Source organism: Platichthys flesus, chromosome 13, assembly GCF_949316205.1.
Source record: "Platichthys flesus chromosome 13, fPlaFle2.1, whole genome shotgun sequence".
In the NCBI taxonomy this organism is placed as follows: Eukaryota; Metazoa; Chordata; class Actinopteri; order Pleuronectiformes; family Pleuronectidae; genus Platichthys; species Platichthys flesus.
Window position 1 is genome coordinate 4,782,013 of NC_084957.1, and position 14,005 is coordinate 4,796,017.

The 14,005-nt window shown below is 41.0% G+C and overlaps 1 protein-coding gene across 1 annotated transcript in view; it reads right to left on the minus strand.

The window, feature by feature from the left end:
- The window catches only part of dnah7 (dynein, axonemal, heavy chain 7), a 62,342-nt gene extending 48,349 nt beyond the window's left edge, over positions 1-13,993 (minus strand). Inside the window, exons 1-20 of the mRNA XM_062402141.1 lie at positions 13,880-13,993; positions 12,873-12,969; positions 12,560-12,734; positions 12,038-12,253; positions 11,904-11,934; positions 11,485-11,665; positions 11,303-11,375; positions 11,059-11,184; positions 10,521-10,640; positions 9,817-10,000; positions 9,517-9,696; positions 9,018-9,290; positions 8,528-8,655; positions 7,336-7,414; positions 6,849-7,073; positions 6,398-6,544; positions 5,768-5,947; positions 5,156-5,296; positions 4,691-5,058; positions 3,692-3,878 (exon numbers count right to left, since the gene is read on the minus strand). Coding sequence (XP_062258125.1) covers positions 3,692-3,878; positions 4,691-5,058; positions 5,156-5,296; positions 5,768-5,947; positions 6,398-6,544; positions 6,849-7,073; positions 7,336-7,414; positions 8,528-8,655; positions 9,018-9,290; positions 9,517-9,696; positions 9,817-10,000; positions 10,521-10,640; positions 11,059-11,184; positions 11,303-11,375; positions 11,485-11,665; positions 11,904-11,934; positions 12,038-12,253; positions 12,560-12,734; positions 12,873-12,969; positions 13,880-13,939 — 3,171 coding nt within the window. The 5' untranslated portion in view covers positions 13,940-13,993. The remainder of the gene's footprint in view (positions 1-3,691; positions 3,879-4,690; positions 5,059-5,155; positions 5,297-5,767; positions 5,948-6,397; positions 6,545-6,848; positions 7,074-7,335; positions 7,415-8,527; positions 8,656-9,017; positions 9,291-9,516; positions 9,697-9,816; positions 10,001-10,520; positions 10,641-11,058; positions 11,185-11,302; positions 11,376-11,484; positions 11,666-11,903; positions 11,935-12,037; positions 12,254-12,559; positions 12,735-12,872; positions 12,970-13,879) is intronic.
- Between the last annotated feature and the right edge of the window lie 12 nt (positions 13,994-14,005).

A 14,005-nucleotide genomic window follows, 5' to 3' on the forward strand; every position in this document is an offset into this window, starting at 1 on the left:
CGGTCATTAGCCGAGCTGAAGGATTAGCTAAACAGACAAAAAAAGCCTGATTTGATTGTCTTTCAATGGGCTGTGCAATTACACTGGATGAGGTTGTGTCTCGCTGATGAACTGTGAGTCTCGCCTTTCATGGATTCCTATCAGATGTGGGTATTTTTGCACATTCGCTGAGAGGACATTGTAATAGGGAGGTTATTTTCTGCGTTCAGTCTGCCAGTGGGGAGCTATTCATGAGCACACTGAAGGGATAACAATGTTCTAATACATGCATTGTGTGTGATAACGTGCTTTTGTGTGCAGACGCAAATGGCTTCGGCGAGGCACACAAACGGTTCTGCTGATACAGAAGGATTGAAACCTGCGTGGGGGGGGGGGGGGATATTACTTTAAGAAAATATTTTCTTTGTTCTCAACTGACCCACACCACACACCTACAGCATGCAATGTCTTGTGTGTTCCGTGCGCTGCAGAGTAGTGTATCCTTACAATTCTTTAACTGACTATTGTTGTGTTGCTGCTGCCTTAAACCAGGAGTCTTTTAGTAAACAATGTGTCAGTCATCTTCTCCATGAGATCTACAGGGTCAATTGTTTCTTCCCTCCTAAGCTCATTAGAGGGGGCAGAGGTGCAGTGCGCCACATTGTTAAAAGGAAGCAGGTTCATTAAAATACCTCTTTTGAATTGATTTTGCCCCGGACTTTATCTCTGCAAACGCGTGTGCAACAGTAAATAAATGACACATTAAAGCCGACAGCAGATGAAAAACAGCGAGGGGGGGGGGAGGAAGATGAGCTGTGCTACGCGGGGAAGATCAGTGGATCAGTGGATCGTGAGCAGCTCCCAGTGGTGGAGCTGGCATCAACAGCTCGGGCAAAGACATTGCACTCTGGTGAGTTTTGGCGAAGGAGACCCGGTAGCCTGCCTGGTATTATAGAGTTTGAGATGATTCCAATTTCATGCACTGCTGACCAATGCTGCGGACGAGGTGAGGGAAAGTGTTATTTGTGAGATTTTGATGCAGCATACACCTATGCAGCGGTGTGTTTTTCCTATTACTGGCCTATATGGTGTGGTGAATTAGAATGATTAGCTTTAGAAGCTGCAAGAAATTGGCTTCAGAAGAATCAAAAGGATTCTTTCCAGTTATTCACCCCCAACCACTGGTGTATGCAGGATTTTCCATTATTAGTGTTAAAGGGGTGAATGAAAGTTTTTAAAATTATTTTCAATTTTGTATCTACTGTAAATTCAGGTCGTTCGTTCAGACCTGTGCGGATAATCGCTTGAAATTATCTGGAGAGGCTGTAGGTGAGAGGGCAAATGTCAGAGATAAATGACTGGAGAATGACACAATTTTGTGACATTCAGACTTTAGCTAGACAAATAGTGCTACGCAGTTTTGGGACATTGTCAGGATGGTGGCTTATTCCTTCTCTGCTCTCAAATCTGTTCACGGTAACTTGCTGTGCAGATAATTGTGCTACATTTTCCTTTCCCCAAAAAACTGAGGTCAGTAAAATAGTGGTATATTTTATAACAGAGTAGGCACTCACAATTGAGTTCATGATCCTCTTAATGGCTTTCCATGGTTTAGTAAATAAGGGCACAGAAGAATTATTATTGGGTTATGGTTGGAGACTATTAAGGATTAAAACCCCTTGTGCACTGACATTATCCGGACACTGATCAGTGTTTTGAAACAGTTAACAGTAGTTGGAAGTATAACAGGGCAGTACTTATTAATTTGTACAAAACAAAATTATTATCTTCGCAGCCATGAAACTACATAATTACCTCACAAAGGATGAATACACCAAACATCAAATAGCTTTTGATTTAATTCGAACAATGGGTTATAAGGAAAAATCATTCTTGACAGTACAAACCCAACAAGGTATATAAGCAGCTGAGTGGAGGCTGACCTCTTATATACTTAACTATAGATGCACATCGGTCTAATCCTTGGCATTTGGGGCTCAAATTTGACCGACGACATCGTGTAAAGAGATAATATGGCTAAAAATGCAAAAGAACTTTTTACAAATTCTTCAAATCTCATGTGTTTTGATGTTTGAAATGGATTAACAAGACCGACGTTCACAAAATCTGGGAAATACTAAATTAAATAATTTAAGAATAACTAACAAAATTGAAACCCTCCGAATGTTTGAGGGACTGAGATACTTTGGGATTGAATAATTACATTATAGTAAATAAAAAAAAGACCATTACAATATTGTTCTTGCCGGTTCTTTCCATAACGGCTACAGAGACTTTAGTAGCTGAGAACTTTTCTGTTTCTCTGATGTTTTCTCAACTTTTGTCCAAGGTCTCCCCAGGGCCAACCGAAGAGTTTCCAAGGTGATGGGTAAATCCTTGGAGAAATCCTGAGTGTTGATTGGCCGGTATCACATAAAAGGCCGGTGAACCAGCTAATCCCCTAATTGTGCGAAGGTAGCAACAGATTAGCGTGTGCCACCCTCTTTTTAAACGCATTTTTATAAATCTCGTGTGTGAATGTGCACACGAGTCACATAAGACCGGAATGTGCTCACGCACATCTCTTTGTGTCGGCACCCTGTCCCATGGTGACCTCATTTTCTTTGTGGCTCAGTATGGCCCTGCCCCTTCCAGACAAAATCCATAATTTCTATTTGATGGTGCAGTCAGCCTGGGCTTTCTGGAGGACACTGCCTGAAATTGATGTGTCTCATTTCAGGTCTACTGAGGACGCCAATTACCCTTTGGAAACTCCTTTGAGGAGGCTGATGCAACTCTCACTTCCTGTCCTCCTTCTGTGACTTTTTTTGCCTCGCTCTCTATCCTCTTCACTCCTCTCTGTAGCTACCTCCGTCTAAATCCTCTCTTCTGCCTACTAAATATTTCTGTGCCTCGTGCTTTAATCTGTACTCGCTCTCACCCTTTGCTGTCACTCTCACTGTTGTGAGCGTGTGTGAGTTTGCTTGTTTTGCTCCACCTTGTCAGGTTCATGCTGTCATGCTGGTCTGATTATAGTAGACAACCACATATTTTTATGAGTACATTGCCTCGCTTAGTAATAGAGAAGTCCTGAGCCCTGTGTGTCATACTTGAATTTAGATCTGTGTTTGCAGTTCAAGCCTCAGCACTTCTGACAGAGAGAAGAAGAGATTTATTTTCAGTTTTGCCAGATTTGCTGCCCCTGAATGACGGGTTCTTTTCACTTCTGAATATGTGATGCATTTACAGAGCATCATCATCACTCCAAAAAAATAGAAATGATCAAATGCAACAACAAATATGTAGAGAAATTGCTCTGTATTGTCAATGAATCGATGAGATAGTTGTACAGGCTCTTGTTCAACCAAGACTTAACTGGATGAAGGTTTGCTTTCCTTTATATTGGGAAGTAATTTACCGTTGAAACAATTTACGTTGAGTTGATTTAGTTATTTGTGTTTATCGCAGCGGTTATTTGTTCTACTTTCTACATCTTAACGTGTCTTTACTATATAGGACCCCTTACAATTATGATCGTCGTCTTGTCAATAATGAAATACAGTCCACTTATCTTGGAAAGTTATGTCCCGGAAAATACATCCTTGTCCTGATTCCTCTTTCTGGACTGCAACTCATCCAACGAAGAACAAACTCATATTTTTCCTTGTACCCCTCCACAGCAAAAAAAACAAAAGGAAATCGGTCCACTTACCAGGGAGACCTGTTTCATGGTGTCCCTCCAGGTTTGGTCAACAGTTGCGAAACGGCGTCCCTCTTCGGGCATCTGAGTCATGATGTCTGGTGAGCTGAAGATGGGCTCCAGGTAAAGCCAAGTGGACTGCACCTTCAACCACTCATCCAGGATCTCTTGGAGCAGCAGCAACTTGTCCTCCCATTCCCTAAGAGAGACCAAGAGAGACACCATGTAGGTAAGAACACAACTCATGAATCATATTCTTGAAATATATATCTGCTATTTTCATCATATCAAAAAGGGCTACCGAAAATAATCAGGCTTACGAATCTCTCGAATCAACAACCGTTTTATACTTTTTGAGGAAAAAAAGAACCCTCTAATAGATATTAGAGCCTGATAGACACTTATTATTCTGTAAAATAATAGTTTTCATTTAGCTGCATATTTATATCTAAGATTTGTTTAATATTATTTGCTGAGGTCAGAATGAGATAACAAGTGAAAAGTAAAGAATAGAATATTTTACCTGTAATTCTGACAGACAAACAATTCAGGAATTCCAGAGCTATTGTTGATTCACTGTTCTATGATTTTAATGGCTGCAGCTCAGCCAAAATGGGAGAAACTCACCTCCACTGCAGAGTGGGACAAGATGGGCTGGGAGTGGGACTCTTTAGCAATTGCTGAATCAATGAGATTCATGTGTATCCAATTTAAACCTAAACAGACCTTTTATTACTCCCTCCAGACCTGAAAGAAATAATTTGGGGCAGCAAGCAATTTCTATTCTGACTAACAGGAATGAGTAACTCGATAATAGCATCTATGAATTTAAACATTTGACACAGTTTGCCTCTAATGGTAAAAAAGTTAACATTTTAAGATAGACTATGGTGGTGGGGCTGTGTAATCTCCATACAGCCCAGTACCAAGCAACATAGACCAGTTTCGTCTTATTGCTTTGGCAAAGATTCTAGGCAAATAGATTTTCAAGCACATCTCCTGATCTCTTACCGTATCTCCACCTCGAAAGGCTTGATGAAGGATGAGCCCTTCATAGTCTGCGTCTTTACTATGTGATCGTCCAAAAGCATCTGGACTTCATCCACAGACGACAGGATGGAGGTGCCCGTCTCTCTGTAGGCCAGGAAGCTGAACTCCATGTCATCCCACTCCATGGCCATCTTCTCCATGGCCTTCTCCAGGGAGTGCTCCTTGCCTGCTGCCTCGCTGATGCCTTCAAAGCTCCTTACGTGCTGTTCCAGATTCATGGATAGAAAGTGAGCCATACAGGCCTCGTCACTAGCTGGCTGCAGGGAGACACCAGCTAGCTCGGACATGGCATCCCAGTGGCGGCCTCTCAGGCCAGGGTTACACAATACCTATTTATAAAACAAATAACGGAGACAGATTGTTCAGTAGGAACTATGATGTATTCAAATAAAATTTATTTTGACAACTTTTCTGTCAGGGTCTTACCTGCACCATAGGAATGTGCTCCTTGAACTCCTCTATCTTTGCCTTCATACTGGTGGCTATGTTCAAGGCTTTGGGAAATTCGGAGAAGCCTTTCTCCAGCTTGTATAGAGTGCGCCAGTAGTTGCTAACATCCTCTTCTACCTACATGGGTGGGGATTTTTAGTCATCATTAATAATGAGAGTGAAACAGAAAGGCAATGAATATATTTTTTGCACAAAACGTCACACAGAGTAACGGACAGAAGTCAATCAAACGGAGGAAAAAGCAGCAGAACTGTGAACACAACAAAGTAAAACCAGAGTGTGCACATCCTCTGCTAGGACGCATATGGTTGTGTTTAAGTGGTTACTTTGATGTTCCAGTTGGCAGCGCCAGGTGTGTGATATGCCTTTTATTGTGAGGAGGTGGCAGGTGGTTGCTAAGTTTCTGCGATTGTACCATTGGTTGCTGTTTTGTGGAGGATATTCTAAGCAGCAATGATAACGAATGATCACTGTGGTCATGTAGCTTCATATTCACAGAGCTGAAGTCAGAATTGTGCAAACCTTGATTCCATGTCACCTAAACTACCCAGGTTGTTTCTGACACGATGTAAAGGCCACTGCTCGTACCTTGTCTGGGTTCACACCAGAGAGCGGCCCATGGAGCCACTGCTCATGCTGCTGGAGGAAATCAGTGCCTGTCTCATAGAGGCGCAGAAAAGGTGTGAGCTTTTCCTGGATGTTCTTCCGCTGTGGACACTGGGAAACAGACCAGCCGTAGGCCGCCTCCTCTGCATTGAAATTGTGTATCTTTGCAGAGAGGAAGACGTGTTGCAAGATGGGGTTAGGATGGAGGGAAGAGAGAAAGAAACAAGACAGACAGACATAGAAAAGTTATGATATGATATCTGGATACATAAATGAAACCTATACCAACCCCTGTGACTGTATTGTTATTGTAGCAGATGCTGCCATTTAGAGGTCAACTATTTGATAGCACATTCTGTAATTGAATGCATAATACACTGTATTGTGAATGCAGAATAATGGTCATTATTCTCACCTTAAAAACACACTATACATAGGATCTTACACTTTTACGCAATGATATGTTATATGTCATGTTGTGGGCATCACAATAACATTACTTCTGCATGAGTGAACTTCATCAATTGGACTGTGGTCAATCTAAGTCATTGCTAATCATTAATAAGGACAAATTTCTATCTAGTCATATGATTAAGCAAACTTCTGATGTACCTTTTTTGTGGCTGACTCCAGTTTAGCATCAAGGTCCTGGGCTTTCTTCAAGTACTTGGTGAGATCCGTGAGATCACCGAAGTTGGCGAACTCCTCCGCCTGCACGCTGTAGCTCTCCAGTTCTTCCATAAAGTGCTCAAGGCATAACTGGAATGAGCGCACATACAGACACAACACACACACACACACACATACACACCACACACACACACACACACACACACACACACACACACACACACACACACACACACACACACACACACACACACACACACACACACACACACACACACACACAGCAACATTTAAACTTTTAAACTTTTGAACTTTTGTAATTGCATGCATCTACAGTTTGGATGCAAAAATGCCCAGATCCTGTGCAACAATCATCAATAACTGGGTAAACAATGATAGATTGATTGATACAGTAGAAAGTAGAAACACTTACCTTGAGACCACTCTGGAATTGCTCTGTCTTCTCACTAATGATCTTTTGGTGCTCTTTAAAGATAGATGGCATGCGCTTCAGCCACTGGATAGTCTGCGTGTTGCACTTCATGTGCGCTGGAGAGAATGTGACAAAGTCCACCAGGAAACAAAACTGCGTGGTGGAGTCTGCCAATCGTTGTTCCAACAAGGGTATCTCGGTGGTCTGCACCGTATCCACATAGGCCTGGATGGGGGCAAAGGAAATCAACACAGACGGGAGTAGTATTTCATTCATACCACAAAATGATTTACAAGGAAATGTGAAGTTAAATTTCTGTAAAATAGGATTTATGTCAAATCAGCAGTGTTTAACAAAAAAGCACCCTGCAACAAAGGAAAACAAAAAAAAAGATATCTGTATTTGCTGGCTCACTTTAATATGAAAGACACTTATGAGATAGTACAGTTCATGTAGCCGGTGTGTGACAAGAATTTGGGGTAGTTACCTTAAGCTCCATCAGTTTTTGTGTGTCAGATGGGGTGCTCAGCGCCTTCTCTGCAATCTTCTCAAAGTCAAGACAAAGCCTGAGAGAGAGAGAAAAGCATTAATTCAGCGACATGTACGAAGGCTTTCAAAGACTTAAAATCTTATTATGGCAGTTTGGAACTAAGAAGCACCAATTGGATAGAGTAGCTAATTCAGCTAACAGCTGACTGACAGCACCTGACACACCGTCCTATTGAATGTTCCCTGTGGCACATATGTCCTCATGCAAGAGCAGTCTCATATTCTTGTTCTAAAATTCTCTAAATATTTTCTGCAGGCTAAACAATTAGAAAATCTACATCTGTTAAAGACGTGTCATTGGAGCAGCACACTGCACTGTGACAGAAACAAGGAGGTGATGGTTTAAGCCAAGTTCACACTACACACAACTAGTGAGCGAGAAATATATTCAGAGGAGGTGACGTGACGCGATCCTCTCTAATGTAGCATTTTTGTTTACACACATCAATCTCTGGCTTTTGTCAGCAGTTCCAAAATTTGGAGGCAACTGGAAAATCAGGCTAAAATCATATAATGTGATTGAGGCATTAAGCTACGTGAAGTGTACAACCCACAATGGGTGAAATTACAATTTTAAGTGCAACAGGGGATTATGGCTTATGGAGTGTGAGACTTTCCAAGTACTGCAATAATATACAATGATGCCAACAACACATTTAAAGCTTAAAAAATACTTTGGTAAAATGGTAAGCCATGACGTTGAAGATATTCATGCATCATCTATAGCGCTTATGTATAAGGGTTGCAGGAGCAGCCGGAGCCGAACCCAGCTGGCAATAGGCGAGAGACAGGCTCCACTCTGGACAGGTCGGCATATCACATAATACAGAGACAAAGAACCATTCACACTCACATCCAGACCTACAGTCAATTTAGAGTCTCCAATTAACAGGCAAACTGCAAACACAGAAAGACCCATTAGCGACAGTGCTAACCACCGCACCACTGTGTGGTTTGTTGAAGATAGGATGAACAATATATTAGCTTTTATTTTTAAACTCTATATTCATCCGGGCTAGTCAAAAGTAATGTGAGACATTTCAGCCGCCTTTAGAAATGTATCCATGGTTGTGGAGTGAGAAATCTCCTGCTGAGCTGAATGAAAACGTGAAAACAAAGAACCGACTGACCGGTTGTTGATTTCCTGGTGATCCTGTAGCATGCGGGTAATGAGCTTCTGCTGGAGCTCCTGAGCAAGCTTGACAAGAGAGTGGATAAGCTTATGGGACTGGACCTCAAACATGCCGATCCGTACAACCTAAACCCCAAAGTCAGAAATACAGTAAACATGGTGTTTAAAAATGTCCAGTGACATATTGCAATTATAATCAACAACATCTGAAACAAGGTCAGGGTTATCATCAAGATTTAATTAAGTATTTCAAAATTGTTTCTCTTTTCAACAGAAGATTACTTATGACTGGACTTGGAATGTGATGAAACATTATCAACGATTGTTTTATCTTCCATCTCCAGGATCCTTTCTACATGGGTTAACACATTTGTTCTGTCAAAACTTCAATAAGTTAACTTCAGCTAAATTTCACTTAAATATGACTAATAACTCTTTGGCAAACTGAATTTTCACTGTAAAAAGTTCCCGCCGTGCTGATCAAGTACCTTGCAAAACGTGAACTGGATCTGCTCAGCCAGCTGCTGGTAGCGTAGCACCTCTGTCATGATTTCCTGGAAGGAGTGCGGCTCACGAAGGAAGTGCTCTACATCCTCGTCTGCCTGCTTGGATACCAGTGTGGCATATCTATCATACTCGTGGACATACTCCTCGGGCCCGACACACTCGGCCCAGAACACCCGGCGCACGTCCTCCTGCTGGGCCTCGAGGATCTCTGGCAGGATGATGGGCTTCAGGACGCTGCCAAACTGGGAGACTGGCTGGGAAGGACATAAAAGCAGGGTCGACATCCAGGTACTGTTTAGTGGCAAAAGTAGAAATTGATGAACCTAAAACACCTACAAAAAGTATTGTTTGTGTTTTGAGTGGAGAAATCGTTTGACTCGTGTGATAAAAGAAACTAGTCTGAATGTAAACAGTGAACGACGTGACACGACTCAATGAGACTTTTTCACCGATGCGACACAGACGGGCACATCTTCTCACCCACTCAGGGAAGAGTTTGGTTTCCACACGGGGCACTATGCTGATGGACCTGAGCATGTACTCATACGGGTTGATGAGAGCCTCCTCAAACTTTTTGAAGTCAGGCTCAAACTTGATCTTCCCGTCCTCCAGGATCAGATGCAGCACGAAGCCCGGGTGTTCATGGGCTCGCTCAGACAGCTGCGATGGAGGAGAGATAAAGACAGTAAGGGAAAATAAATCAACTTAAAAAGTGTCCAAATACTCATTGAAGTCAAAATTAAGATTTTCCCAGCTTCACATTTTCATGCTTTTATTTACCTGGTCTGGGGAAATCATGTTTGTATAACTCCTCATTGAGTCTAATGCAAGGCTCTGCAGCTGGGAGGTCATCAGTGTGGCTGCACAGTTAAAGAAAGACAACAGCTTGGCCCTTTTGTTCGAGGGAGGCACCAGCTTGAGTCTGGAGCCCTGCTGGTAAATGTTTTGCACCTCAGGAATCCACCTTGTATAGAAAACATTAAAAATTCACTTTTATTATATTAAAGCAATGAGTTAGTACCCACTACCCACACTACTAGATGTCACACAGTCATATGATACACTCAAAACAAACCTTCTTATCACTGCTGGGATATACAACCTCAGGTCTAACGCTCTGGTGCACTGATAAGCAGGGAAGTGATAAGCACGCAATTATAGGATTTACAAAAATAACATCTGTGGAAGAGAGCATGATATGAGTTTACCATGGCTACCAGTGGTGTTAATAATAAATATCCATCATTTACTGATGCCAACTTAAAGATTTCTTTGCTCACAAAACATTATAACAGTAATAGAAACACAATGTTTTTAAAATTGCATTTGCTCTAATAGATAAAATTGTTTCTTTGCATTGAAAAACTTCTCCTATGCTCTGCCCACAGAACTTAAGTTATGTTTCTACAAAGACAAAAGGGTTTTATATTCTAATTGTTTGAACTGGGAATGGATATCTGTGTTAAATGAGAATGTGGACTCACTTTCTCAGGAGGATTCCTCTGACATTATCAACATGTCTGGTGACGATTTGGTGGAACGCAGACAGCTCCATGGACTCGTCTCTCCTGTGGAACTCCTCCACATCCATAAGAAAGACATTTCTGAAAGTAGTCCATCCAAGAGGGCAAGATGACTTTAAGATGATGGCAATGCTTTAGGCATTCTAGGCTACTATGTTATCTAAAGTCCCACAATGGTACTGCAGTAGTGCCACAAACTTTAAATGTGAATGTTGAACTTAACACTATTTTTTCTCACTAAACATGGTGATGTGTAAACATCCCATGCTATTAAAACGTACAGCATGTATTTGCAAATACTGCTTGAGAGCTTAACATCCATTATTCGGTTTTGTTTCAGTTCAGTGGGACCACGCAGTGAATCATTACCTGAAGCTGAAGAGGGCCGTGCTGCTCAGTACAAGTTTCAAAGTGTTGCTTGAAAATAAACACTTTAAATTACTTTTCCTCTATATTAATACACTGCATTTCTAGCAGTGTATGTATCATAGTGACTTACTTGTAAGACTTATGCCAAAGGTCCTGCAATTGCAGCATGAGGGGGTTGATAGTGTGAAGCTGATGTCTCATCTTCTTTCGTGCATCAACAAAAGCTTTGTTCCATAGTTTTGGAAACACCTCCAATCTGGTGAAGATAACATTGGGACATTAGAACAAGGCTTTAGTCAAATTCATTCTACAGGCTTCCACTCACTAATTATCAATTCTAGGGTTTAAGGAGAACAAGGGGTGCCTGTACTCACTCAAGTCTATGAGGGGGCAGATCTTTTACTTTTTCCTCGCAACTTTCTCTCGTATCTCTGAATGTATAATTCACTGCAATCACAAAAAGAAAAATATATTTCAACCATTGATATCTTGCAACATTCTTATGAAATGCAAATGATCCAGGCACCAACACTTTTGGCTTGAGTTGAGTAAATACCTATTGCTTTCTTGACATGGAATAAGTAGTCCTCCTTGATCTCCTTCACCAGCTCTTTCTGGGAGGGGCTCTGGCTCCTCAGGTGACAGGGGATCTTCTCCAGAATGTTCTCCAGCCAAGAGTCGTCCAGAGGAGACACGTACTTCAGGTCTATCCCATGCTGGATGTAGTAATCATATTTCTGACGGGAGAAAATATTGAAATCCATTTTCAGCAACAGTTCTGACTGAAACCCAGTCTGACAAGATTTTTTTTTTCCAGTGACAGTGCTGATTACTTGCTGATGAAAAGAGATCTATAACCTTGACTTCATTGAGTTTACTCCTGTGGTTGATATGATTAAAAGTGTATAATAATCATAATAATCATTGTGCCCATGTTGCATTGGCCAATGCAACGTTATTGTCCATTCTGTGTACCTGAGTGTTCCCTCCCTGATTTATGTGCCAGCTGTACCCAGTACAAATGAATACGCTTTAAAGAAAACAATGTTTTTAGCCCTTTTATTCAATTCCTTTTTAAGTGAAGAACAAAGAAACATTATGTATTAAGCAGAGCAACTGCAACGACTGAGACCAACCAAACAAAACAGAAAACCATATCAAGTGTCTTGAAGAGAAACATACACACAAAGAATGAAGAGGACATTATACAGATCTTATACAGATATTTCATGAAGTGTGTGTCACATTTCACCATGTCATTTTGTTTGGGTTTGGGAGCGCCACATGTCAGAGTGTCACCATCCTCCACCTCCTCCTGCTGCTGACTGAGAACAGAACAATGGTAAAGCAGGGAACTCAATACATTTTCGGTACTGAAATTACAGAATGTCCTATTCTAAGCAGTAAATGTTTGGTGTTGACTGTGATTTGCAGAATAAAATACTTCTATAACAACTGGAACTGATATTTATATAGAGTGTGTGACATTTGACACTTAATGAGACCCTTGTCATGTCCTTCCTGTACTGCCAGACCACATAGAGGAAACAGTGATGTAAATATGGATGAACATATCGATGGAAATGTCATCACAAGCAGATGGAAAGGCAGTAAAAGATTATGCGACTCACCAAACGAAATTAACCACAAATCTGCGAAGGTTCTTGTGCTTCTCGCTGAGTTTTGTGCTGCTGTTGAGTCGGCGTCTCGAGGCGGCAGGATGCACTGGCTTTTTGTTCAGGAGCAGGTTCTGAACTCTGCCATACCTTTGAACCGGCCTGATGTCTGTCCCTTCCCTCTGCACATCTACGATACAGATATAACCTATTAAACATAACTTCCATAACACTCACAAGCAGCAGTATCATGGAATAAATAATCGTCATTTCTGAAGTTTAAGTTAAGTGTTTTATAAGAAGTGTTTTATGAGAAAATCTGACACACTTTTCACAGCTTCTTCACTTCCTTGAGGTTTTGGCGCCAGTCGGGGAAACAACGTAAACGAGGGTTTGTTTTCCATCCACGGCTCCTTTCTGCCGACCTAGAAAAGGAACTTATTCATTTCAGTGGCTCGTTTGCAATTTGTATATACTGTATATATTCGGCTCAGATGGTATATATACATATATATATCATATTTATATTCTGGTTACACTGTACATATTATTTCTATTACTTCCATATATTTTATTTTTCTTATATTGTATTTTTAGATATTATTACTTTTACTGATGTCTATTTGATTTTTGAATTTCCTCTTTGCTCCTGTAAGACAGCGAATCTCCCTGTTGCGGGACTATTAAAGGATTATCTTATCTTATCTTATCTGATCTGATCTGATCATGGACGGGTGCAGCAAAGGGCTTAAGTTACATCCAAAACTTCCTGTTTGCCCTCTCACACTTAAGTTGTTAATTTGTGGAATAATTGAAAGAGGAACAGAAAACATGTTTGACATTGAATAAATTACCAGGAATGTTTAAGTATAACATCCTGAATGGATATACAATAGAACGGAATGTGTGGGTTGTCCTTTAGCGGAATTATTTCTTTTTACTGTCATGTTTAATTGGTTTTTGTTTTTGCTTTATTTGTTACTCAAGCTTGAGTTGTCTGACTTGTCTGGACTGGTGTACGGTGTCCACAGTGCAAAGCTTGTAGGGGTATATTTAAAATAGATTTTGAAGAAAACATATTAAGAAGTGGTTAGGACTTCCATACTTCATTCCTACTCTCTTTGGAAACAAAATGTGCACCTAAATTATTATAAAACTAAAACATTGACTTCATTCATATGAGTAGCCCCGTAGTTCCTTAAGTATGACCAAATACTTGGGAACTATGGGGGGGGGGGGGGGGGTTAAAGTTAAGGTTTTCCACAGTCAACAGTTAAAAGTTGTGAGGTGGAAATTGTTTAACTTGACATTCTGCAAAGTGTCTATAAAACGTACCTGTGCTGAGTTCTGTGGAAACTCTGCCTCGTTGTTCTTCTTCTTCTTGGCTGAACTCATGTTTTGACTTGAGCTCAGTTACCAGAGGTTAGCATTAGCATTAGCATTAGCTCCATAACAAACACC